The sequence below is a fragment of the Crocuta crocuta genome, unplaced genomic scaffold, assembly GCF_008692635.1.
Source record: "Crocuta crocuta isolate KB4526 unplaced genomic scaffold, BGI_CrCroc_1.0 scaffold41, whole genome shotgun sequence".
NCBI lineage: Eukaryota > Metazoa > Chordata > Mammalia > Carnivora > Hyaenidae > Crocuta > Crocuta crocuta.
The window spans coordinates 13872576-13898185 of record NW_027529428.1 but is presented as its reverse complement, the minus strand read 5'-3'; the positions used below and the strand labels follow the sequence as shown (position 1 = coordinate 13898185).

The 25610-nt window shown below is 42.3% G+C and overlaps 1 protein-coding gene and 1 long non-coding RNA gene across 2 annotated transcripts in view; one reads left to right on the top strand and one right to left on the bottom strand.

Annotated features, from left to right (window-relative positions):
- Positions 1-1603: 1603 nt before the first annotated feature.
- Positions 1604-25610, bottom strand: part of SMARCA2 (SWI/SNF related BAF chromatin remodeling complex subunit ATPase 2) — a 176602-nt gene continuing 152595 nt past the window's right edge. The window contains exons 32-36 of the mRNA XM_077759300.1: positions 18643-18748; positions 18146-18247; positions 16849-16981; positions 3367-3509; positions 1604-2293 (exon numbers count right to left, since the gene is read on the bottom strand). Coding sequence (XP_077615426.1) covers positions 2258-2293; positions 3367-3509; positions 16849-16981; positions 18146-18247; positions 18643-18748 — 520 coding nt within the window. The 3' untranslated portion in view covers positions 1604-2257. The remainder of the gene's footprint in view (positions 2294-3366; positions 3510-16848; positions 16982-18145; positions 18248-18642; positions 18749-25610) is intronic.
- LOC144227661 (uncharacterized) lies at positions 5338-5667 on the top strand. Its single transcript, XR_013334003.1, has 2 exons — positions 5338-5450; positions 5596-5667. It is a non-coding gene; the product is annotated as an uncharacterized LOC144227661 (long non-coding RNA).

Below are 25610 nucleotides of genomic sequence, written 5' to 3'. Positions count from 1 at the left end.
GCACTGTTGTGTGGACCTCCTCTCCTCTGTGCTGGAGTCAGGGCGAACACCATACCGCCGGCTGCAGTTGGAATGAGAGGATGTGCTTCCACAACAGGAAATCTGGACCATAAAGGCAATGGTCTGGATGGCGTCAGAGCAGCAGTGCCTCTGAGGCTGAGAAGACATTCCAGTTTGTCCATCAAGTATGGGAAACAGCAATGGCAGCAGGGAAGTAAGACTCTTCTCCTTGAACTGAAACCAAACCATTAACAACATCTAATACAGTTGATTCTCAGATGGGAGGCTCCAGTCCTATTGTGGTCAGCAAACTCTATCAACAAAGGGTGAAGGAAACTCAGCACACTGTGTAATGCTCGGACTAGCTGGAAATTCAGACGGGAGAGGGACTCTTAAGAGGGACAAAGGAGTTTCTCAGGAGGATGCACTTTGTGACGGTCAGGTTTCCTTCAAGATGCCAAGCAGGAGCCGTCAGTGATTCTGAACTGCGGCCCTCTCCGAAGGCAGTTCTGATTCATCAACCTATTAGAGAGGAGAGAAACCTTTTCCATGTTGGTCCCTGTTGTAATGAGGTCCCTGAGAGAGAAGGCACTGGTGGTCTTTGAAAACTTGTAAAAGCAAATAAATGCAAGACAATTTGGAGACCGCTGGGGGAAATGGGACTGTGATCACCCAGGAAATACTAGGAAGCTACTGCTCATTCTCTTGGGAATGAGTGCGGGATTGTGGGAGGCAGGAGATGGCTTGAGTCGCTGGGGCTTTGTGCTCAAGTACTTAGGGGTGAAGTGTCATGACGGCTAGGACTTATTTTCAAAGTGGTTTAATAAAAAAAGGGAGAGGGATGAAATACTGACCACTGTTGAGTCTTAGTAGGAGAGTGTATAGATGCACAGAATTGGGCTTTTTCTCTTGAACACCTGTGAAGTCTTTGAAAAATCAGAAGAGATTAATAGAGATGTATTGCATACCACAGTATACTGCAAATCTATATTGCCATACAGATTCTCTGGCTAGCACACAGAATGTAAGGCACTAGAAAAGGTTGGGCAGGGGCTTGGTGTGGCTTGGTCCATGGCAGCAAATGTCTCCCGTTGCTGGAGAGTAAAGTCACGAAAGCAACGAACGGGCTCCTGTCCCTTGTGACCAACCTGGTTCATCCCAGGAGACTGCCTCTCTTGGCTATCTATCTATCAATCAATCAATCATTTAACCACGCTCTCTGGAGTAAGAGACTGCCCAGCCCTCTGCAGGAGACCTTCGCTCAGGCACCAGGGTTACAATCCCCTAGGACTCAAAGAAAAAACCAAGAGGCAGTGTTTGTGGAGCTAAATTGTCTCTTTATTAGGAAAGCACCACCACCACATTCTTGGAAATTACTGGAATTTTATTTGCCTCAGGCTTATGACTCGCAACCAAAGACATTGTGCAAAGAAAGCAAAGATTAAGTACACTTTAGGGAGGAGGAGACGATACACATCAGTAACATAGGAGGTCGGGGTGACAGAGAAGCCATCCAATACACTAGAGAGGGTGCAATATTCAATAGCGTTTTCAAAAGAACTTTTTCTTTTTNGATTTTTATTTGTTAAAGAAAAAGAAAAAAAAAAAAAAAAAAAAAATTTAAGCAATGTTTACAGTAGACATAAATCTTATACAGTTCAAAAAGCATTTTTTTTCAGATCATAGAGCATAAAATGGAAAAATGTCTATGCAGGTGAAATCTAACTACTGTACACTTATCACCTATTAAAGTTGCTTATATGTACCACAGTGTAAAAAAAAAACAAAAACCCAATACCGAACAAATAAAAAGTCTGAAAATTGCCTGATGAAAAATAAAATAACCAGTGGCTTTTAATGGCTTCTCCTGGTTATCAGTGCTACAAAAAGACAAAAAAAATCTTCTCATCTGAACAGGTGGTAAAGCCAGGCACAATCAAACCGTTACCAAATTAGACCCACCCATAGAAATATACTATCCACCCACATATTTTCCATCAAAAGCTTTGCTTGTTTTAATCTCTGAATCTTTGAGGCCCATTTGGTCACAATATGTTACAAATATTTGTGTGTGTGTGTGTGTGTGTGTTTTTACACCATGATATCATATGTTTGTCTGGCACTATCCTAAAGCTAGTTTTTAAATGAAGATGATATAAAACAACCCAGTGCCCATAGGACAGATGAACTCACTGGGCAGAAATGAGAGAGGGGAGGAGGAGCTCCACTCTACCGAGGAAAAAAAGGTCCATACTCATCACTCATCGTCAGTCCCGCTTGCTTCTGACTGTTCCTGAAAATGAAAACAAGACAAAATGAATGAGATGACATCTAAGAAGAAGACGTCACAAACCATCCCACGGCAAGGTAGAAAAGAAGTGACATTTTAGAGTCAACCCAAGTCTCTTCATTCTGTGCCAAGATGGGCAAGACACCTGCGAGGAATCCAAGCTAAAAGGGGAGCCCCCGCTGGGAAATCCCAAAGGACGCCCCACCCTCTGCCCTACTGTCTTGTTCTCTTTCACTGTGGCATGGAAAGTTCAAGGCTGATGATTATTATTTTTAACACTGTGGGTTTAGAAAATTCACCAGAGCTGAAAGTACCATCGTTTGAGGTCTACTCGGGGGTGAGTCTTCCAAAGAAAACACAGCATTTTAAATGTATTTGACAAAGCCTGAGGCAAGGGCAAAGGCCAGGTGTGGGGCCGGGATTCTCCAGGATTCTCAGATGGTTTCATCAGACCCAAATGGGGGTGCCCTGCAGCCGGACCAAACTAGCAAACAGACCAAAATGTTACTTATTTTATTTTTCTGGACCGAGAGAACCTGAGGTCTTGAGGAAAGTGAATACATGGAAGGTGCTTCTCCGGGCTCGACAGCAGCAGTTTCTGCCGCCGGTGCCACGTGCCGCCCGCATCCAGGGACGGGGTTGTGCTGTCTGCTGCCGTGACCTGGGGCAAAGCATCCACAGCCGTGGGCCTGGCTTCTGGGATACGTTGCCGGTAAGAGAAGCATCAGGTGTGGTATCGCACGGGAAGGTGATTATTTCAGGGCCGGGCTCCATAAATGCTCCTGAATTCTTCCACCATGAAGAACACCCTGCCATGGAAACTACCGGGTGGGTAAGTGGCGGGAAGACGAAGGAGAAGAGGCAACGGGAGTGACTAGTTTTGGAAGACTACGAAACAGCACTGAACACAAAGACCAGAATTCTTTGTCCCAGGTCATTCAGCTTTAGTTCACATCCCTGAATAACGAACTCTCCCCTGGTCTTGATGTTTCCATTTCTGGAAAATAAAGAAGGTTACAGAGGAGGGAAGGAGGGGGGTGGGCTCCTGGGCCCGCGTCACAGCCCGGCCCACTTACATTTTCCTCCTGCTCCTCATCGCTGTCGAAATCGCTCACTACGGGCTTGGCTTTCCCCCGGTTCGGCCTTTTCTTGCCTTTGCCTTTGTCCCGGCCTTTCTCGTCTTTTTTATTGAGCTTGATTTTCACCTTGACAGATTTTGCTGCAACAAAAACAAAACTGCAGTGAGCCATCGCGGGGACGTCCTTCCGCAGGTAGTAAAAAAGGTGCCAAGCTGCACGTGACAAGTCAGCTGGTCCAGGAGCACCCGGAACGTTCTCGATTCATGCTTGGTCTCCATGGTCCTGTCAGCAACCCCTTCCACTCACAGACTTGTCTAGGTTGGGAGGATAAATTAACACGGTCACCCTAGGCAGGCAGCATGAGCAAAGGGGTCGTACAGAAGGCTGGGCCCTCATGCTGTTCTCCTAACTGGCCAGACAGGGCTCTCCCTCAGGATAAACGGAGCTGCCTTCTCTACTCCTAGAGGCTTTTGTAGGAAAAAGTACAAATAAGTGTAAAGCTTTTAAAAAAATTTTTTAAAGGCCAGTGTTACCATGGAGATAATTCTAGTTGACTTAATATTATTCAACTATGTGCATTTTCTTTTTAACAGCACAAAAAGGTAGAAAATGAAAAGTTAAATGATTGTGAATGCTCCCTTTCTCTCCATCTGTAGTAATTCTTTGTTGTTCTCTTTCTGGTGGCAATTTCTGGAAAAACCAGTTTACATTTTATAACTACATAAAGATGTCAAGCATGTGCGCATGCACACACACTCGGTTTTATGTGTGTGGGACTTTTCTATCCATTAATAGACATGTTGGCCTAATTCTAAGTTTTTTTTTTCGAGAGAGAGGGAGACAAAGAATCTGAAGCAGGCTCCGAGCTGTCAGCACAGAGCCCAACGCGGGGCTTGAACCCACGAACCTTGAGACCATGACCTGAGCCGAAGTCAGATGCTTAACTGACTGAACCACCCCGGCGCCCCTCCACCTAATTCTTTCTAAGGCCTGTAAATGTTCTACTTCAAGGGTGCGCTAGAAATTCTTTAACCCTCTACTGGCGGGTGCTGAAGTTCCCAGCTTTTTTTTTTTTTGCAAATTTATAAGCAAAGCTGCTGTAAACCTATTTGTTGACAGGTTTGGCAGAACTGATGGGGGCTATGGGGAACATAGATCCCACCTGGTATAAATTTCTACCAGTATTCTGCTAAATGAACCTTCAATACATGGCATCCCTCTCCCCTTGCAGGGCTGTTCCGAGGACAGGAATAAAGACACGGGCGAGTGCAGCACCGCAGCGGCAGGTGCGTATGCGTCCCCTGGCATCCACAGATACCACGTTTAGGGTTCGATGTGAAGTCACTGTGGGTGTGGAATCACTCCTTCAAACCAGTTATCCCAGAATATCAGGTTTATTGGGCCTAAAGGCACCTGGAAATAGATACTGTCATGGAGGGAATTACAGCCCCAGAAGGAAACTTACAGATGAAAGTTTTTCTTTAAAAAAAAAGAAAGAAAAGTTTATTTAAAAGTCGGACACTTAACCGACTGAACCACCAAGACCCCCCGGATGGGAGTTTTTCAGACTTGTTGTGTGAAGTGGAGGAACCCACCGAAACATTTACAAAACTGAACTCTTCCCTGGGAGCACAGGCTAACCACAGAGAAGAGATCGGAGCTGCTTCGAACTGTAGTTCCAAAATATGTCCTCCACCCGAATGCAGCAAAGGCCAGCAAATCAAGTACCGGAAATAAATAGTGTTCTAGTCAAGGCTTCTCTCCCCTGTGCCCAAACGTCTGCTGCATAATGAGCTATGAGGTGTGGCTCTGTTGTTTTGGGTGGAGTAATTTAGGAAAAGACAGGGCGGGGAGGGGGTGCAAAGGTCAGCCTATTAAGAGAAATCCATAAATAAATGAAGTTCCTCTAAAAAACCTCTAAAAATTTGTGTAACTTTTTTAATGTTTATTTTTGACAGAGAGAGAGAGATGCAGGCTCCAAGCTGTCAGCACAGAGCCCGAGGCAGGGCTGGAACCCACAAACTGTTGAGATCATGACATGAGCTGAAGTCTCATGCTTATTAGCTGACTGAGCCACCCAGGTATGCTCCCTCTAAAAACTTTTTTTTGAGAGAGAGGGAGACACAGAATCCACAGCAGGTTCCAGTTTCTGAGCTTGAGCCACCCAGGTGCCCCTAAAAGGTTTCAGAAATGAACAGAAGACATGAGATGTCTTTGTCTCTATAGGTGGAGCCCTTCCTGACATCCGCAGTACAGAAGACCCATGCGAGGTGTGAAAGGGCAGAAGACTGGCGGTAAGGTGAGAAGGTGTTTCTTTAGAGTGCAAGATACTCTAAAGCTACCAGATTTTGTGTGTCAGTCAACATGTACTTCCAAAAAAACCCACCGGACAGGCCGCGGTGCAAAACTAGACTAGAAGACTGGGCTATCAGATGGGCACTACAATGGCTTTGTGATACCACCATTATCGACCCTTGAAAACTGTCCTTTATCAAGGGCAGCAGGCAGAATACAGCCCTTTGTAGATGTCCCTGTCCTAATCCCCAGAATGTTACATCTGCGCATAAGGGTTTAATGTTGCTAATCAGCTGACCTTCAGCAGGAGAGAGAATCCTGGATTAGCCATGGGGGTGGTCCTGGTTCAAAATGGCGATGCAGGAAGATTCTGAACTCACCTGCTGAGGACACACTGAATCTACGGCTAGATATAGAACAATTTCTTCAGAGTGGGGAAAAAACCCCCAAAACTAGCTAAGTGACTTTCACACCTCAGCCAAACGAGGAAACAACTACAGCACCTTCTCACCATCAGCCCCACCGCTGCGGTGATGACCCCCGATCAGCAGGTTAACTCAAAACCTGGGGATGGTGCCTGAGGAGAAAAGGGTGTATACCCCACATTGGGCGCCCCAGCTCTTCAGACAGCTGAGAGAGGAGTCCATAAAACATCTAACTTTGAAAACCAGTGGGTCTCACACCCCAAAACCCCACAAGGCTCCAAGGGGGTGTCGTGCCCCAGGACAGAGGCAACGATGGAGAGGCACGCAGACTTTAAGTGAAAAGGGATGATTTGTTCTATGGAAACCTCACCCTGAGGGCCAGACGCCTCACTTGACGCCCTTCTATAAAGGCCTGCAGGGGTGCGCTCTGAGGATGGAGGCATCACGCACTTTCTCTTTCCCTCACGCCAGTAGCTCCTGGAAAGGCGCTGCTACCCTCCTCTGCCCCAATTTTGGCATCTCCCACCCCCTCAGGGCACAGCAAAAGGCAAGAGTCCAAGAACCCCAGTCTGTTAGTGAAAGACAGATGCAGTCTCAGGTGCAGGCCTCTAGTTAAACACCCATCTATCGAAAGCCAGGCAGGGATCCGTGCACCGCACCCTGTAGGGCAGGCATGAGCTTTGAGCCCTTCCTCTGCCACCCTCCAGAGCGAGCCAGGAGATCCCAAAGGGCCACCTCCACACACATGTGGTGCCCTGGTTTTTATGTCGGCCGGCCCCAGGGCCCGGCTCCGGCGGGCAGCAGGCTTAGCCTATGACCCAGCGCTCCAGACGCTGGCAAACCTTCTAAGTTGCTGCCTGAGGGTCTGGCATCTGAGCAGCCTGAACCGTGATGCTCACGGAAATCCTCCCCTGTGAGACCATGACAGGTCCTTGGTGCAACCTTAACCACTGGGAGCCAGTGAAAATACAACAGGCTGCTTAGAGTATCACAAAGGGGGGAGAGAGCACCAAGAGGGAGATCAGGGTTGAGTAAGTTTCATCCTCACCAAGAGGTGATGCCCTCAAGACTGAGAGAAGCTGTGGTTTAACAAATGCACCAAAACCAACCCAGACTCCAGGAAAATGAAGAGACAGAGGTAGAGTGTTCTGAACGAAAGAGGAAGGTAAAAATTTAGGTAGATCACTTACCTCTATTTTCTTGGGGCCTTTTTCTGCTGAGTTGAAAATAATGGCCATAAAAGTGCTCACCGAACTGGGTAGGAGAATGGATGGACATAGTGAGGACTTCCACAAGGAGACAGAAGAGAGAAACAAGTACCCAATAAAAGTCACAGAGCTGGGCCGCCTGGGTGGCTCAGCTGGTTAAGCATCCAACTCTTCACTTCAGTCCGGGCCATGTCTCATGGTCTGTGAGACCAAAAGCCCTGGGCTGGGGTCCGTGCTGGGCGTGGAGCCTGCTTAACATCCTCTCTCCCTCGTGCTCACTCTAAATGAATAAATAAGTGAAAACTTCACGAGGGGAGTTCCAAAGAAGATGGAATAAAACAGAACTGGACCAGCTGGACACGTGCTAGGGGAAACCCCAGAAGATGATCAGATTTGTCCGCAGAAACTTCCTATGCCAGAAGGACAAACAGATGCATGCAAAGTGCTCAAACAAAAGGCCAACCAAGAACACTCTACCTGGCAAGTTTATCATTCAGAATTGGAGAGAGAAAAATGTGTCCCAGGCAAGCAAAAGCTAAAGTTCATCAAGCTCTAACACTTCGTGTTAGGCTTGTTTAAGGGACTTTTCAAGCTAAAAACAAAGGGTGCTAGTAACAACGCCTACGAAACAATAAATCTCACTGGTAAAGGGAAGTATACAGTAGTGAACAGATCACTTGTAAAGTTAGTATAGAAGGTTAAAGACAAAAGTAGTAAGAGTAATTATAACTACAATAATTAGTTGAGATATACAAGTATGTACACAAAATAGAGAGATGGAAAACGTGACCTTAAAAACCTAAAACGTGGGGGTTGGGGTGAGGATAGTAAAAAGGTAGAGTTTTGGAATATGTTAAAACTTAAGTTGTTATTAACTTAAAATAGACTAAATGTAAACTGTTATAAGTAAATCCTCCTGATAAAACAAAGCTAAAACCTCCAGTAAATATACAAAAAAAAGAGGACTAAGGATGTCATGAAACCACAGAGGAAGAGACCAAAAGAAGAAAGAAACCATAAGAATTCCGGCAAGCAACAAACAAAATGGCAGTGAGTACACAGCTATTAATAATTGCTTTAAATATAAATGGGCTAAATATGCCAGTCAACATGGGGTGAATGATTGGATAAGAAAAAGCAAGACCTGTGTATAAGAGACTCACTTCAGGTCGAAACACACACAGACTGAAAGTAAAGTGATGGAAAAAAAAAAAATAAATTCCACACAAATCGAAACCTGCAGCAGCAGCAACACTTGTATCAGGCAAGAGGGAAGAAGCTTTATATCATGACTTAAAACAAAGGCCAATCCGAGAAGGAGATATAACTTTCATAAATATTTATGTACCCAATATAGGAAGACTTAAATACATGAAACAAATATTAAAGGATATAAAGGAAGAAAATGTCAGTAATATGATAAAAGTAGAGGAGTTCATTATCTCACTTAAATCAGTCGATGGCTTTAAATGACAGAGATCAGATGAAGTTCACAGGTGTGCAGAGAACATTCCAACCAAACATTGCCGACGATACATTCTTCTCAAGGGCACATATGACATTATCCAGTACTGATAACATGTTGGACCAAAGAACAATTCCCAGTACATCTAAGAAGAATGAAATCGTGTAAAGCATCTTCTTTTTAACTACAGCATTATGAAGCTACAAACGACTCACAAAATGGAAACTGGAAGAAAACAAACATATGGATACCACACAACTCTCTACCAAACAACCAATGGGTCAACAAATAAATCAAAAAGAAAATGAAAAAGGCTCTTGCACAAATGCAAACACAATTGTCCTAAGTCTGTGTATGCAACAAAAGCAGGGACGTTCACAGCAATACAAGCCTACCTCAGGAAACAAAAATCCCAAGAAACTTCTAATAGAACTAGAAAAAGGAAGCCCAAAGTTAATGGAAGAAAGGAAATACTATAACTCAGAGAGGAAATAAATGAAATTGAGACTAAAAAAGAGAAAACATCAATGAACTAGAAGTTTGAAATGATAACCAAAATTAATAAACTTGTACCCAAGACTCATTAATAGAAAACGAGGTCTTGAATAGAATCAGAAAGACAAAGCATCACGAGTAACTACCATGAACTACCATGATTATAAGCCAAAAAAAAATGGATCAATGTCTAGAAACCACCTTCTAAGAAGCCTCAGTTAAGAAGAAATAAAAAATCTGAATAAACACAATAATAAAATTGAATCAGTAATTTAAAAAGCCATAAAGCAAAGTCCAGAGCCAGAAAGCTTCACCAGTAAATTCTACCACTTAACAGTTATAACCTATCCTTTCTCAACTTAGTCCAACAATTGAAAAAGGAATGTTTTCAAACTCACTTTACAAGGCCAGCATTACCCTGATACTAAAAGGTCAATATACATAAAGAACACAGATGCAAAAATTCTCAGCAAAATACTAGCAAACCGAGTTCAACAATGCATGAAAAGATCACATGCCACAATCAGGGGGGATATACTTTCAGATGCAGGATGGTTCAAATCCACAAAGCAATGTAATATGCCCTAGTAACAATGAAGGATAAAATTTCTATCAATAAGACACCAAAAACACATCTAACAAAATTCAACAGCCATTTATGATAAAGTTTCTTAGCAAAGTAGATGTTGAGGGAACATACCTCAACATAAAAGAGACCAAATACAAAAAACCCACAGCTAACACCATTGGTGAAAAACTGAGAGCACTTCCCCTAAGAGTAGGAACAAGGCAAGGATGCCTCCTCTCAGCACTTTTATTTAACACAGCAGTGCAAGTCGTGGCCCGAGTAGATACTGAAGAAAAAGAAAGAAAAGGTGTCCAAGTTGGAAAGGAAACAGTAAAACTGTCACTATTTATGGAGGACACGATACTATATATAGAAAAGCCTAAACACTCCAGCAAAAAACTATTAGAAGGTGTGGAATTTCAGAAACAAAATGGATGGACATCTGGGAAAGGGAAAAAGAGAGAGAGGGAAGCAAACCATAATATAGAGAACAAACTGAGGGTTGATGGAGGGAGGTGGGTGGGAGGGGGGTTACGTGGGGGATGGGTATTAATGAGTGCACTTATGATAAGCACTGGGTGTTGTATGTCAATCACTAAATTCTTCTCCTGAAACCAATATTACACTATATGGTAACTAATTAGAATTTAAATAAAAATTGGAAAAGAAAAGCACTATTAGAATAAATGAATTTGGCAAAGTAGTAGGATACAAAATTAACATACAGAAATCATTTGTGTTCCTATATATTAATAATGAGCTACCAGAGAAATTTAGGAAACAGTGCTACCTACAACTGCGTCAAAAAAAGAAATGAAATACCTGGGGGTGAATGTAACCAAAGAACTGTAGGACATTGATGAAAGAAAGTAAAAATGACACCCATAATGGAAAGATTAGACATGCTCAGTTGGTTAAGCGTCCAACTTTGGCTCAGGTCATGATCTCATGGCTTGTGGGTTCAAGCCCCGTGTCAGGCTCTGTGCCTCCTCTCTCGGCCCTTCTCCACCTCTTTCTCTCAAAAATAGTGAACTTAAGAAGACTGAAATATCAAAGCATCTTTTCTGACCACAATGGTATGAAAATAGAAATCAATTATAAGAAAACTGGAAATTCACACATGTGGAGATTAAACAATGTTACTGAATAACCAGCATACCAAAACTTAGGCAGCAAAAGCAGATCTAAGAGGGAAGTTCATGACAATAAATGGAGCATCAAGAAAGAAGAAAAAATCTCAATTTACTTTTACATCTCAAGGAACTAGAAAAAGAACAAACCAAGTCCAAAGTTAGTAGAGAGGAGATAATAAAGATTGGAGCAGAAATAAATCAAATAGAGGGTAAAAAGGCAGTAGAAAATATCAAATTAAAAGCTGGTTCTTTGTAAGAAAAACAAAATTGGCAAACTTTTAGCCACATTCATCACGAAAAAAGAAGAGGTCACAGAATCAGAGATTGAAGAGAAGTCATAATTGATACCACAAGATCATAAGAGAGTATTGTGAACAATTAATTATATGCCAACAAATTTGATGACCTAGAAGAAATGGATAAATTCCTAGAAATATAAAACCTATCCAGACTGAGTCCTAAAAAGAAAATATGAACAGATCTATTGATCTAAGGAGATCAAATCAGTAATCAAATACCTCCCAACTAACAGAAGTCTGGGTCCACATAGCCTCACTGGTGAATTCTACCAAATGTTCAAAGAAGAATGAATACCAATCCTCTCAAACTCTTCCAAAACAGAAAGTTTCAAAGAAACACTTACAAACTCATTTTCCAAGGCCAGCATTACCTGAATACCAAAACCGGACAACGATGCCACAGGCAAAGAATTTCATAGGCCAATATCCCTGATGAACATAGATGCAAAAATCCTCAACAAAATATTAGTGTACAAATTCAACAATACATTAAAAGAATCATACCCCACGCTCAAGAGGGATTTATTCTGGGCATGCAACGATAGTTCAAATCACAAATCAACAAATGTGATACACCACATTAACAAAGCAAAGGATAAAAATCATGATCATCTCAATAGATGTCGAAAAAGCATTTGACAAAGTGCAATATCCACTTATGACAGAAACTCTCAACAAAGTGCATGTAGAAGGAACGTAACTCAACATAATGAAGGCTATATATGACCAGCATACCCAATGGAGAAAAGCTGGAAGCTTTTCCTGTAAGATCACAAACAAAAACAAGGATGCCCACTCTTGCCACTTTTTTTTTTTTTAATATTTTTATTTATTTCTAGGAGAGAGAGAGACAGCGTGAGCAGGGGGGGGCTCAGAGAGAGAGGGAGTCACAGACTCTGAAACAGGCTCCAGGCTCTGAGCTGGCAGTCAGCACAGAGCCCGACGCGGGGCTCGAACCCACGAACCACGAGATCATGACCTAAGCGAAAGTCGGATGCTTAACCGACTAAGCCACCCAGGCACCCCATCTTGCCACTTTTATTCATCAGAGTAATGGAAGTCCTATCCAGGCCAGTTAGGCAAGAAAAGGAAAACGCACCCAAGTTGGGAAAAAAGAAAACTATCACTAATTGCAGGTGATAATATATATAGAAAACCCTCCAAACTTCAAATATGTTAATCAAAGAATTAAGTGAAATCTTTTGTATTTCTAAACACTACTGATGAGCTTTCAGAAACAAATTAAAACTATTCCATTTACAATTGCCTCAAACAGAATAAAATACCAAATTTAGGTATTTTAACAAATTTAACCAAGGAGGTAAAAGATGTATAACCTGAAAACTATCCAATATTAATGAAACAAATGAAAAAATATTTGTGTTATCAACTGGCAAAAATAACACTATTAACATGCCCATACTACCCACAGCAACCTGTAGATTCCAATGCAATCTATCAAAATTCCAATGGCATTTTTCGCAGAGATAGAATAGTCCCCTAAAATTGGTATGATACCACAAACGATCCAGAGTAGCCCAAACAATCTTGAGGAAAAAAACAAAGCTGGAAGTATCACACTCCCTGATTTCAAACTGTATCATAAAGCTATAGCAATCCAAACAGAATGGTATTGGCATTAAAAACATATAGATCAATGGAACAGCATCAAGAGCCCAGAGGTGAAGCAAAGATATGGTCAATTTACAACAAAGGAGCCAAGAATGTACAATGGTGAAGGGCCAGTCTCTTCAGTAAATGGTGTTGGGAAAACTGGACAGCCACATGCAGAAAAATGAAACTGGATCACTATCTTAACACCACACAAATTTATCTCCATGTGGATTAAAGACTTGAGCACAAGACCTGAAACAGTAAAACTCCTAGAAGAAAACCCCAGCAGGGAGCTCCTTGACATTTGTCTTTATGGTGTTAGATCCGAAAACTCATTGCCAACAAAAGCAAAAAATAAGCAAGGGTGACTATATCAGATGAAAAAGCGACCTAGTGAATGGGAGAAAATAGGCACAAATCTTATCTGTTCAGGAGTTAATATTCAGAATACGTGAGATCTTCTATCATTCAGTAGCATAACAACCCAATTAAAAGAATGGGCAAAAAAACCTTGAATCGATATTTTCCCAAAGACATATACAGATGGCCAACAAGTATATGAAAAGGTGCTCAGTATCACTCATCACCAAGGAAATGTGAATCAAAACTACAATGACCGGTCACCTTGCACCTCTTAAAATGGCTGGTATCCAAAAGACCAAAGGTAAAAGGTATTGGTGAGGATGCAGAGAAAAGGGGACCCTTGTATCCTGTTGGTGGGAATGTAAATTTGTGCAGTCACTATGGAAAACTGTACAGAGGTTCCTAAAAAACTAAAATAGACCTTATATCTGGCAATCCCAACTGTGGAGTTTACATGAAGAAAATAACACTAAATCAAAAACGGTGTTTGAACGCCCATGTTCAATGCGGTGTGACTTACAGTCAAGGTTTGAAAATAACCTGCATCCATTGATGGGTGAGAAGAGAGAATGTGGTGTGTGTGTGTGTGTGTGTGTGTGTGTAGTGAAATATTATTCCACCATAAATAGGAAATTTTGCCATTTCTCACAATATGGATGGACCCAGAGGGCATTATACCAAGTAAAATGAAGAAGATAAATAACCCTATGATCTTACTTAAATGTGAATTCCTAAAAAGAAAACCAAAGAACTCCCTGAGGCTGGTTGCCAGAAGTAGGGGCTGGAGGGTGAGTGAAAGGGGTTGGAAGGTACAGCTTCCAGATTTGAAATAAATAATGCAGGGGTTATAAATAACGCATGGTGACTGTCATTAATAATACTCTATTTGTGGTGGCATTTGCTAAGAAAGCAGATCTTGTATGTTCTCTGCAAAAGAAAACATTTGTAACTATTTGTGTGATAGATATATATTTTTTAAGTTTTTAAAATTTATTTATTTTGAAAGAGAGAGAGGAAGGGATACAGAGAATCCCAAGCAGGCTCCACACTCTCAGCACTGAGCCCGATGCAGGGCTTGAACCCACAACCAGGGAGATCGTGACCTGAACTGAAACCAAGAGTTGGAAGCTTAACCGACTGGGCCAGCCAGGGGCCCCATGGTGATTAATATTAACCAGACTTACTGTGATCATTTTGCAATGTATACGAATGTAGAATCCTTACACTGTACACCGGAAACTAACATGTTATTGTATCTTCAGTTAAAAAAAAAAAAAAAGTACGAGAGGAGACAGAAAAGAGGGTCAAAGAGCTGCAGCAACAGAAGGACGCACAGGAAATGGGTTCTTGCCTCCAGTGAGGAATGCATCCCATGGACACCTTGACTTTGGTCCAGAGAGGCCCACAGCACACTGTGACCTACAGAATTGTGAGGTACTACATATGGGTTGTGTTAAGCCACTACATGGGTGGTGGGTTGGAATAACAGCCGTAGAAGGTGAATATGCCAAGTCTCCAGAGAGCTCTGTAACTGATGGGGCCAAGAGGTATTTGAAAACAGACTAGAAATGTGGCTCTAAAATCCGGAAATGCCGACCTAAGCTAAGCTGTGTAGACCTCCATCGTCAACGCTAGGGAATCACCACAAAACTGAAAAACTGAAGTTAGTAAGAGAATCATTGAAGAGAAGGTCGTGGAGAAGAGATGTGGGTGTGGGGACATAGGCCCTTAAACACACGGCTGACAGAGATAGGGGCTCCGTTCTGTGGGGCATAGGCAGGAATCAGAGGTTTGAAAAATGTTTGCACTGATTTTTGGGTAAAAGCTTTCAAGACATTGTTATTTAGGGTGATATTGATATATTTTGTTCGACTCATTAATGAATGTTAATAGATATTGCTGTATTAATGCACTATGGGAAAATGTTCATAATACAGAAAAATTATACTATCAGTGTGTTGTGGTTTTATAAAGAAAATATATATAGAAAAAAATTGGAAGGCCAATACCCAAAATGTTAAATGTATACTAGGTAATGGGATTATAAATTTTCCTTTGTTAAAAAAATATTTTCCAAGTTGTCTGTACTAAGTTCGTAATGAGGAGGAAATCTAATAAAAAACTGAAGTATACCTGTACTGTTTTACACAGAAGACCATACACTATGGAGGTTAATTACTTGGAGAGGAGGTATGGGTGAGAACATAATTAAGTAATCAAGTTTAGACTTTTGAAGGCATCTAGGATGAAGCTGCCACAAAAGAGGTATTTGCCTTGAGTGCAAATTTTCTCAGTAAGGAAGATTTGATACACATACACACACACACAGAAATATTACTCAGCCATAAAAAATAAACTTTACCATGACATGGATGGAGCTAGAGAGTATTATGCTAAATTAAGTAAGTCAGAGAAAGACAAATACCATATTATGTCATTCACATGTGGAATTTAAGAAACAAAAAAAGGGGTGTCTGGGTGGCTCTGTTGGTTAAGCATCTGACTTCAGCTCAGGTCATGATCTCAAGGTTTGTGAGTTCAAGCCTCACATTGGGTTCTGTGCAGGCAGCTCAGAGCCTGGAGCCGTTTCAGATTCTGTCTCTCCCATTCTCTCTGTCCCTCCCCCGCTCAGGCTGTCTCTGTTTCAAAAATAAATACAAACTATAAAAAAAAAATATTAAAGAAACAAAAACAAAACAAGCAAAGGAAAAAGACAAACCAAGAAACAGACTCTTAACTACAGAGAAGAACAAACTGATGGTCACCAGAGGGAAGGGGTTAGGGGGGAATGGGGGAAAAAGATGATGGGGATTAAAGTTCCCACTTATCGTAAGAAGCACTGAGGAAGGTAAAGAGCTGCTGAATCACTATATTGTATACCTGAAGCTAATGGAACACTGTATGTTAACTTTTCTGGAGGTAAAAATAAGAACTTAAAAAAATTTCTCAAGGCACCAAAACTAAGTAATCGAGATAAACATGCTAATGTAGTATTTGAAAACCTTGACGCTAATGCCAAAAATCAATCCATGAACAAAATACCAAAATTTTAAATCAAGACAGGATCGCTACTGGACCTATGATGGATAAAATGGACCTTATTTCCAACTCATTTTAACAATTACTTCCTAAGATTAGGATTCTCACAGTGTGTTCCTGGGCCCCCACAGCACCAGGATTTCCTAGGAAAGTGTTAGAGACACTCAAGCCCCAACACAGGTTATCAGAAACGCGGGGGGCGGGGGTGCCTAGGAATCAACACTCTGTCAGTCCTTTCAGACTAGAGCCACGGTGCTCATGACAGGTGTCATTAGCAGTTGGTAGAAAATGTACACGACTCTAATTTTTCAAAGACAACATTCAGTGAGCATCTGCTATGAGCCTGGCTGTATGCTAAGCTCTCTGCATGCATCTGGGGTGTTTCTTGTACCTCAGTTTTGTAGGGAAGGAAAGTGACCTTGAACAGGGTTAAGCACACTGCCTGAGGTTGCCCAGCAAGGACACAGGAGACCACGGAACGGTGGACTCAAGCATCTGTTTTGCTAGCATCTGTGGGAACATCTGTGCAGGTGACAAGAGACACAGAAGTGGCGGAAACACATGCCTGGGCTTACCCTCCGACTCGGACTCCTCTTCATCTTCCTCCTCCTCCTCCTCGTTGCTCTCGTCCTCACTCTCTTCCTCTTTGGCAATTTTCTGCCGAGCGCTCTTAAACACAGACTGTAAGACGATCGAGTCTTCATAGATCTGAAGGGTCACAGGGGCACCAGTTAGAAACTACAAGCTGAGGACTCACAATCACAGCCCGCAGTGTGCTCTTCCTCCCGGCACAGCGCGCTTCACTATACATGAGTCCTATCAGAAACACCAGTGTTAGCTTTTATGCCTGTGGGGAACCCAACAGGAAAACGCTGGACTCCAATAAAGACACACACAGTCTCACAGAGAAAAAGTCCAGTTGTGGTGGACATTGTGTATGTGCCTGTGCACTCACTTAGGGAAGGGTAGACTTCTGTAAGATACCCTCACAACTGTGGCAACACAAAATACTTAGAAAACTACANAACGTACAGTCTTTTCATAAAAGGCCCATGTGAGGGTTCTCTTGTTCTCCAGTTTAATGATTGGAATGGACATGAAGATTAAAAAAAAAGATCAGGAAAGAAGCTTAAGAAACTGAATGGTGGCTTAACACTGTACTGCTTGGAAGACACGCCGATCTCTCCTCTCTTGGTGATACGAGAGCATTAGGTCAGAAATACAGAGAAGAGAAAACAGGGTGCTTACAAAAGGGAGCAGAATTGAGACATAATTATGAGAGAACCCTCTCCCTAGTTATTTTAATCAACTGAGTATCACTCACGGACTTGTACACTTTAAGACTTGCTGACAGTGGGAAAGGGGAGTTCTTCACTACAGTTGGTTTGATAAGCATGTTCTGTAAGCAATTAGAGGCAATGGTTCTTTTTTCTATATGCACCTTTTTTTTGTTTGTTTTAAATCATAGTATTTTCACTTCCTGATGCAAGGTTATGGTCGGAAAAACGAAGGTGAGGTATAATCAAGTACACAGTCTCTACAAAAGCAGAAAACTGTACCTCTAGCCTTGAAGCATTACGCTAAGTGATTTCCTTGAATTTCAATCCCAATTAGAAGCCAAGCCTTGAAGGGAAGCATAAATAGGAGCTACGGCACAGCTCTGGTACAGAGGCTGGCCTTAATTTGAAAGAGCCAAAGCCTCAATTTACTTACATACTCGTGTACAATGTAGGCTTTTATTTCTCATTTTTGATTCTGCCCCCTGGGCGGGGGAGTAGCAGCGGTTCGAATAGTAGAAAATGAAACAGATCACTTAAAAGCACATAAGCACATTTAAAGTGAAGAGTTTTTCATGCAACTGAAGACACACACCTGGGATCCTTCCAAGTTGAACGTCTGAGCATTGTGACAGAGAAGCATGACATCTTTCTCCAGGTCACCCAGGCTCCGGTACTTGTGATTACGAATCCTTTCCTAATGCAAATTTTGGATAAAATAGAGGTTAAAGAAGAGGAAGGAGGGGGGAAATGCAAAAAACCATTACTTGGTCCAAAAGAAGCCTGATTTGCCCTCTTTGTCTTCACAGCAGACCGCCGTGCCTGGGATGCGGGACTGCACAGCTCTAGGGGGCGCTGTTCACAGAGANACTTCTTCAAATAAGTGCAATAGAACACACTGAGCTCTTGACATGATAAAGTAATATACATGTAAGGGCTCAAGGATATTGCAGTCATTCTGGGGACAAGTCCTAGAAGGAGGAGTGGGGGGTCCACGGTGGTCAGACAGGATGCCACCGCCAAGCCCTGACTGTAATCATTTCAGTGAACATACTCTTTTTTTAAAATAAAGTTTGTAAATGAAATATCTACCTTTATTTTCTTGAAATCCACGGGCTTCCTAATTAATTCATAGTATTCTGGTAATTCTTTCCTTGAAGGTAACTGAATGAAGACTTCACTGAGCTGCCGCCCTGAACTGTAAGGTAGAGGGAAACAAACAAAAACATATGCGATCACGTACTTACTGAGGAAAGCTTGTATTTCAGAAAATGTTAAAAAAAAAAACCCCAAAAACTGCATCCCATGTATTATAGACATGGGGCCCCTTAAATCCAAGAAAAACCCCACAACTATAGTAGAGACTAATACTCCTTGTGCTAACTCCGAAATCACATTAAAATGCCATTAGGTCCCTACTTCTGTCACACATGATATGGGAAGTCCACTGTGAGTTCCTCTTTCAGAATGAACAGATCTCTGCTTTTTGATAGAAACATTTAAATTGTCCTCTTCAACTAACAGCTCCATTTCTTAAAATGAATAATAATTGAGTTGGTAAAAAAAAAATTACAATGGCTTTATTTCCACACTCCTTTGTCTTCAAACTCCCTGTATATTCAGAAAATAGTATGTTAGAATATTACTCTGGAAACCCAAATGAAAAGCTTTTTTGTGTCTTTCTGTGCTATTCCTTTCAGAGTGTTGTACATACTGTGAACCACACGCACCTTTATTATTATTTGCCAGAGGACCCCCTTCATTTCGCCCAACTGCACTTCTGTGGGTAGGAGCCGTTTGGGCAGAAGGGAACAAACATATTTAGCAAGTGTGGATGCCTCATGTTTCTGGGATTAGTGCAGGACCTTCCCTCAAATTCACGGTAGCTTTATTTGCAAGCAAATTTAATAGCAACAAAAGCTTAGTAATTTACAACTTTGAAAAGCAGTCTATAAAGCATTAGAAGCTTTTAACATCACTTAATATTAGAAGCAGACATGGGGGAAGGCACAAAGATATTCACAATTTAGGTTCAAGATGCTAATATCTGGCTTGGCCTATCCAGATAGATGGTAGCTTGTGAGGTATGGAATGGTCATTTTTCACCAAACTCTTGCTTCCCTTATGATGCAGTCTCTACTTCCTTTGTGAAGGCAGAAATACAAAAAAAATAAATAAATAAAAGAAAAGAAAAACAGAAATCACGGCCATGTAAATCTCGGAAGGGGATTCCAGGAGTGTGGGAGAATGCTGTGGCTAAGAATGAGTGACAATATGCTGTTTTAATCCACAGTCCCAGTTGTATAATTAAAAAATATTCATAATGACAGTTATCATAAAAAAGGCATGCGCAGTAACTCAAAGCGTTGCTTAGCAACCAGTGGGGAAAATGCTGAAGTGCAAAGGGGCCTGCATAAATTAACCGAAAATCCACTGTCAAAGGAATGGGCGAGTTTTTCTGTTACACGGGGGTCTCTGTTTTATTTTTTTAATATACCTACGGGCCTCATGAATATGGAAATCAGGGGGCACACACTGGAGGTTGAAGAAGACTGCAGTTTAATAGGGAATTGGATTTTTAGGTTACCATGGGAAGAACCAAGNCCCCCTCCCCCCCCCCAGGCTTATAAATCTATTTGTACCTCCATAAATTATACCACCGAGTTTATGACAAAAACTCGTTTATTTATGGTCACCTTCAACTTAGGGCAACAATTCCTGGTTTGTTCTTTTCCTCCTATTCTGAGATTTATACATACAAACATTTTACCTGTTTGAAAAGAAGTATCTGGAAGGCAATTTATTAGCTATCATTTTTTTCTAGTTCTATCCGTGTCTTCTCAACAAAGAGTCAGACCTCCCTGTAATCTCAGGTTTAACACCTGACCCTCAACGACATCTTCACGATGTCATTTTCGACATTGCCAACAGATGGTGTCATTTTTCTACTGATGGATTACAAGGACATCTTTGCTTTGTACACCTGTGATGCACAGACCCTTGACTTCAGCAGGGCTCTTGGTGAAAGAAGAAATAAGCTGTTTGCACCAAGAATGTGATAAAGGGCTTTCTAGCAGGGGCAAAATGGCCAAAACAATCTTGGTCTGATGTCTCTGCCTTTAGTCAGGTGGTGGGAATTCTAGACCTGTAACAGGACAAGTCCAGACTTATCTGTGCTCCTAAAGGAGAGCGATGAATGTTCTGAGACTCAGAAAATCAGACAAATTTCTTCTGTTGACACGGTTTCAAAAGTTAAGGCTCACTCAGTATTCCAGTCCTATTTCCTCTTCCCCCCTCTCCCTCAGAACAGAGGGAGCAATACGGCAAATGAAAGATCTGGAAGCTGCTGAAAAAGACCTCTTGTGGTCTGTTGGTTGCACCATCAAGCAGACATGTTAGTCCCCCTCAGCTCTACTGATGACCTGACTCTTCTGTTCAGGACAGCCTCTTTCCTGTGTGCCCGTAAAGACCATGGTCAACCCACCACGTGATTACTAATTCCCAGGCTCCATGCCTCCAACCATACTTGAAGATCAAGAACCCATTCTCCATAAAAATGGAAGATATTTGCACTGCCAAACTAACCCCTGCTGCCTCACTGCCCAGAACTTAATTCTCCTATGTATTTTTCTTGTCTTTTTCCAAAGAGGGTGGGAACATCAGACATGCAGTTCAAAGCCTTCCCATCCCTGTGGGAAGCCATGGTTCTGAGGGCCAATTTGGGCGGCAGTGTCAGGAGGACATCCGGCTTTGCGTGACCTAGAGAATGCACGGACGCAGGAAAACCACATGTTGACCGATCACTACAGTGGCTTGTTTTTTTCCTAAATCAAGGGTTAAAGAAAAAAAAAGTAAATGAAAAAGCAAGTCAGACAGACTGACAGGGGCTTGAATTCTTGGCATTTCTTTCTCAAACTTAAGCTGAGCAAAAGCTTTTTCAATATACCTTTTCAAATGCCTTTCTTTTTCAGTGCTGGAAAGTTTTGTGTGTGTGTGTGTGTGTGTGTGTGTGTTTAAAGTACAGAACAATGGACTAATTGTACAGTGGCTTGCAGAAGGTGTTCTGTATCTGTTGAAATGCTTAATCTACCTCCCAAGGTATTTTCCATGATGTCATTTTATACAGTTTAAGGCCCAAGTATGAATCGTTGGCTGGAAGTGTACAGCTTCCCCAAGACAAAAGGGAGATATATAGCCGCTACCCTCCAAAAGAGGGTTCCACTGAGGGTCCGCGATTTCAGATCTATTTCATACAACGATCCGTCACGGAACAGGAAACGTGATAAGGCGGAGCCTGGGTGGCAGAGGCATATAGTCACAAGGGGACACCGAAACTTCTCAGGGTTTACAGGTGCTGGTGGGCAGCACAATTCTCTCCATGGAGGTGAGCGGGCACGGGGACGCGTGGCCATGTCCTCACGGTGTGTGAGACAGAAAGGCCGGACGTGCCGCCGTGTAAATGGCAGTGTGCAAGCCCTGCATGTCCTGATGGGAGTGTGCGCGTTACACACGGATACACAAGCACACGACAGAGGCAGCCTTGGCCGTGGGGGCTTCACGTGGAACCAGTTTCTCTCCCATCACTTCCGCAAACCACAGAACATTGCTTTCACGTCGGTACTACCAGGACCCTAAAATGGTGACTGCGTACGTTAGGAACGTTACATCAGTATCAGCGTCCCCTTTGATTATATTTTAGGCATAGCCTGACTGGAAGGGTACAGAAGCCAGACATTGCTAAGAAATCTACTGCTTTAAAAAGCCAGCTGCTCTGCCTTCTCTGCAAACCCAACCCAGGAAGAGAAGGTACTGGGTGAGAGGTGTTCTGGTTTTGGTTCTCATTCGTTTGTTTTTTGGCTCTTTTACGATTTTCTTCTCACCTGCCCAGGTTGATGTGTTGACAAGCATGGATAATGGATACTTGTGAAAAAAGAATTTAGCTCATGTTGAAATGGCCACATTTTTGCATTTATCAACTAAATAAAGCCTATCTTTCTTCCATTAAAAAAAAAAAAACGATGTCATGATTTAAAATACCCACTTGGAAGGATTTTACAAAAAAAAAAAGTTGTTATAGTCCTGTAGGATTCAAACACAGGAAATCTTTTGGGAAGAGAACTTTAAAAAACTGGGTCAACATTGGAGGGCAGTAGGTGAAAGCATGCTCTTGCTTTTCAGGGTCAGACTCTTGGGAGGTGTAATACAAACCACTTGAAAATGCACCTAAGGGGCAGCACCCTGCTTTCCGAGGGAGTCCCCGGAAATGTGAGCCAGGCACAAAACAGGTGTGACCATTACCTGTGCTCCGTGTTCACTACTGAGATCTCTGACCTGAGTCTTACTGAGTACTGACTGAGAATTCCCAACAAGCTTGGAAATCTGAAGAATACAGGGGGTTATGGCAACACAAAATGGGATGATGGTCGGCTTGCTTTTGGTAATGGAAATGGCAGCCATTAAAAAATCATCCCCAAGGGGTAGCATTAGGACAGTAGATAAAGGATGTGCCTGAGTTCCCAACAAGAATAAGGTTGTATCAGGTTAACGCATGGTAAAGGACCAGAGGTTAACAGCAGTCTATACAGGGCTCACTGAGCTGGGCAAAAACAGCAAGGCTTTGGGGCCCCTGGGTGGCTCAGTCGGTTGAGCGTCCGACTTCAGCTCAGGTCATGATCTCATGGTTTGTGGGTTCCAGTCCCGCATCGGGCTCTGTGCTGACTGCCAGCTCGGAGCCTGGAGCCTGTTTTGGATTCTGTCTCCCTCTCTCTCTGACCCTCCCCGGCTCATGCTGTCCCCCTCTCGCTCTCAGAAATAAATAAAACATAAAAAAGAAAAAAAGAAAAAAGAAACCTTTGGGAAAAAAACAACAGCAAGGCTTTATCAAGAATCTTAAGCTGGGGCACCTGAGTGGCTCAGTCTTGTTTTGGGCTCAGGCCATGATCCCAGGGCTGTGGGATCAAGCCCTGCATCAGGCTCTATGCTGAGTATGGAGCCTGCTTAATATTCTCTCTCTCCCGCTGCCCCTCTGCCCCTTTCCCTGGCTGGCACATGTATGCACTCTCTCTCTTAAAAAATAAAACAAAAAGAATCTTAAATACAGTTATATCTCGTATGTGGTTCTATTTTTGGTAACCTATCCTAGGTGAATAAAATAAATATATGTAACATATAAGTATGTACATACAATACATACATAAATGATGTTCATCACATGTCATTATTTAAAGTAACTAAAGCATCCAAAATGTTTACTGGGGAAAGGACAACAGAATGTTAGGGAGTCTAAAATTATGAATTTTAAGATTATGCTTTGGGGGGAGCAGGAGGGGGGTGATGGTCATGGAGGAGGACACTTGTGGGAATGAGCACTGGGTGTTATATGGAAACCAACTTGACAATAAACTTTCAAAAAGAAAATTAAGAAGGGAAAAACCCTTCTGGTGACCTTCAATAAAGAAATAAATAAAAGAACACAGGAAATCAAATTGTAAATGCAGTACAACTGCAACATTTTTAAAAAATCATAAACTTAAGGACCAGAAGGAGAGATGGCGGAGCATAAATAAATATTAACGACAGTGTACTCTGATTCAACAAAATGGGGTTTACACTCATGTAATTTGGAACCATATCATCATCCATAAATAAAGTAGGTTTCAAACACTTTTAGTGGGTTACCTTCTTTGAAAACATGCTGTGCGTCAAAAATCTAATCCAATTTTTCCCAGAGAAATGATATCTAAGGGGTATATGATCAGCTTTTATTCATATCACCATAAACAGCACATTTCACCAACTGGCGCCCTTTAATTCTACCATGTAAAGCCAAATAAAGAGAAAAGTAGAACAGAATAATTCCATAAAATTTTTAGTATCTGACAACCATCAGAATCTACTACATTATTAAGTTCCAATTTATTTCTTCAGGTTTCTCTCCCTGAGCTTATCACTACAAATCAAAGGTGTTCCTCAGGATGTGGGATTCTCAGAGTTATCTGCATAGACAGTTTGGGGAAACTTTGGGAGAATCTATCATCTATCACTGGACTCTTTTAGAAATATTGACTCAGAAGGTCCAGGTGCTTTTCCCCTTTGACTTGCTTGACATTTCCTAAGAGCAGGTAGAAGTCCAGAACTGTTAACTGCCCACCTGTCCACCCATGACCTTGGTCACGGATTATGCCATCTCCTCTTGTAGACCTGGCCATGACTCAGAATGCCTTCCTTTCCAAAGGCCCAGACCTACCTTCTCTTCCATCAAGTATTCTGAACGCTGATCCATCCCTTTGTCTCTACTTTGTAATAGTAAAAACACTTCAGAGTTTTAGGCTGAAATGTGACCAAACTCAAAAGCACACAACTTCTGCGGGCAAACAAAAGCAAATGCCTCCCCACCTGAGCCTCAAGTCCCAAGTGTCATTTTGTCCAAGGGGCAGGTTTAAGGGGGCACCAGAGTGCTGCTTTTCCTAAATCACTGCTGTAGCAAATTCTCAAGGGAGACATAGGTGTGAGTCTAAGGAACACGGCCGTCTTTCCCCATGAATATGCAGGAACATATATGCCCAGTAACGGCCATGTTTCAGAGCAATCCGTTTTTTTATTAAAATGCTTGCAGAGTGGTTTTAAACATAATTTTATCAGACTGTAAGAAAATCTGTTTTATTCCAGCTGGGACCCCTCCGCCTCCCTCAGAGAGAGGTCATTTATGCTGGTGCTGGTCTGCAGCTCTGAGAGGCAAACACCCTGTGCTTGCCCACGTCAGACCCTGGAGGCCTCAGGGAGGCCTTGTGCGCCTTGTAAACAGCAGACGGGCTAGGTTTATTTGCGGGCTGCCCACTTGCTTTACGTGGGTATAATTGGCTGAGCATCATAAAGTGTCAAGTCGCCTGTTCCACTAAACATATGAAAGTATCAATATTTGTCATGAGGGAAAAATAAAGTGCTGAAATCCTTATTTCCGCGAGCAAATTCTCTCTGGACTAACTTCTAAGCTCCAGTTCAGCCATTTCCCAAGGTGTGCTCCACGGAACACAAGCTTAATGAATTTTTAACGGTTTTCC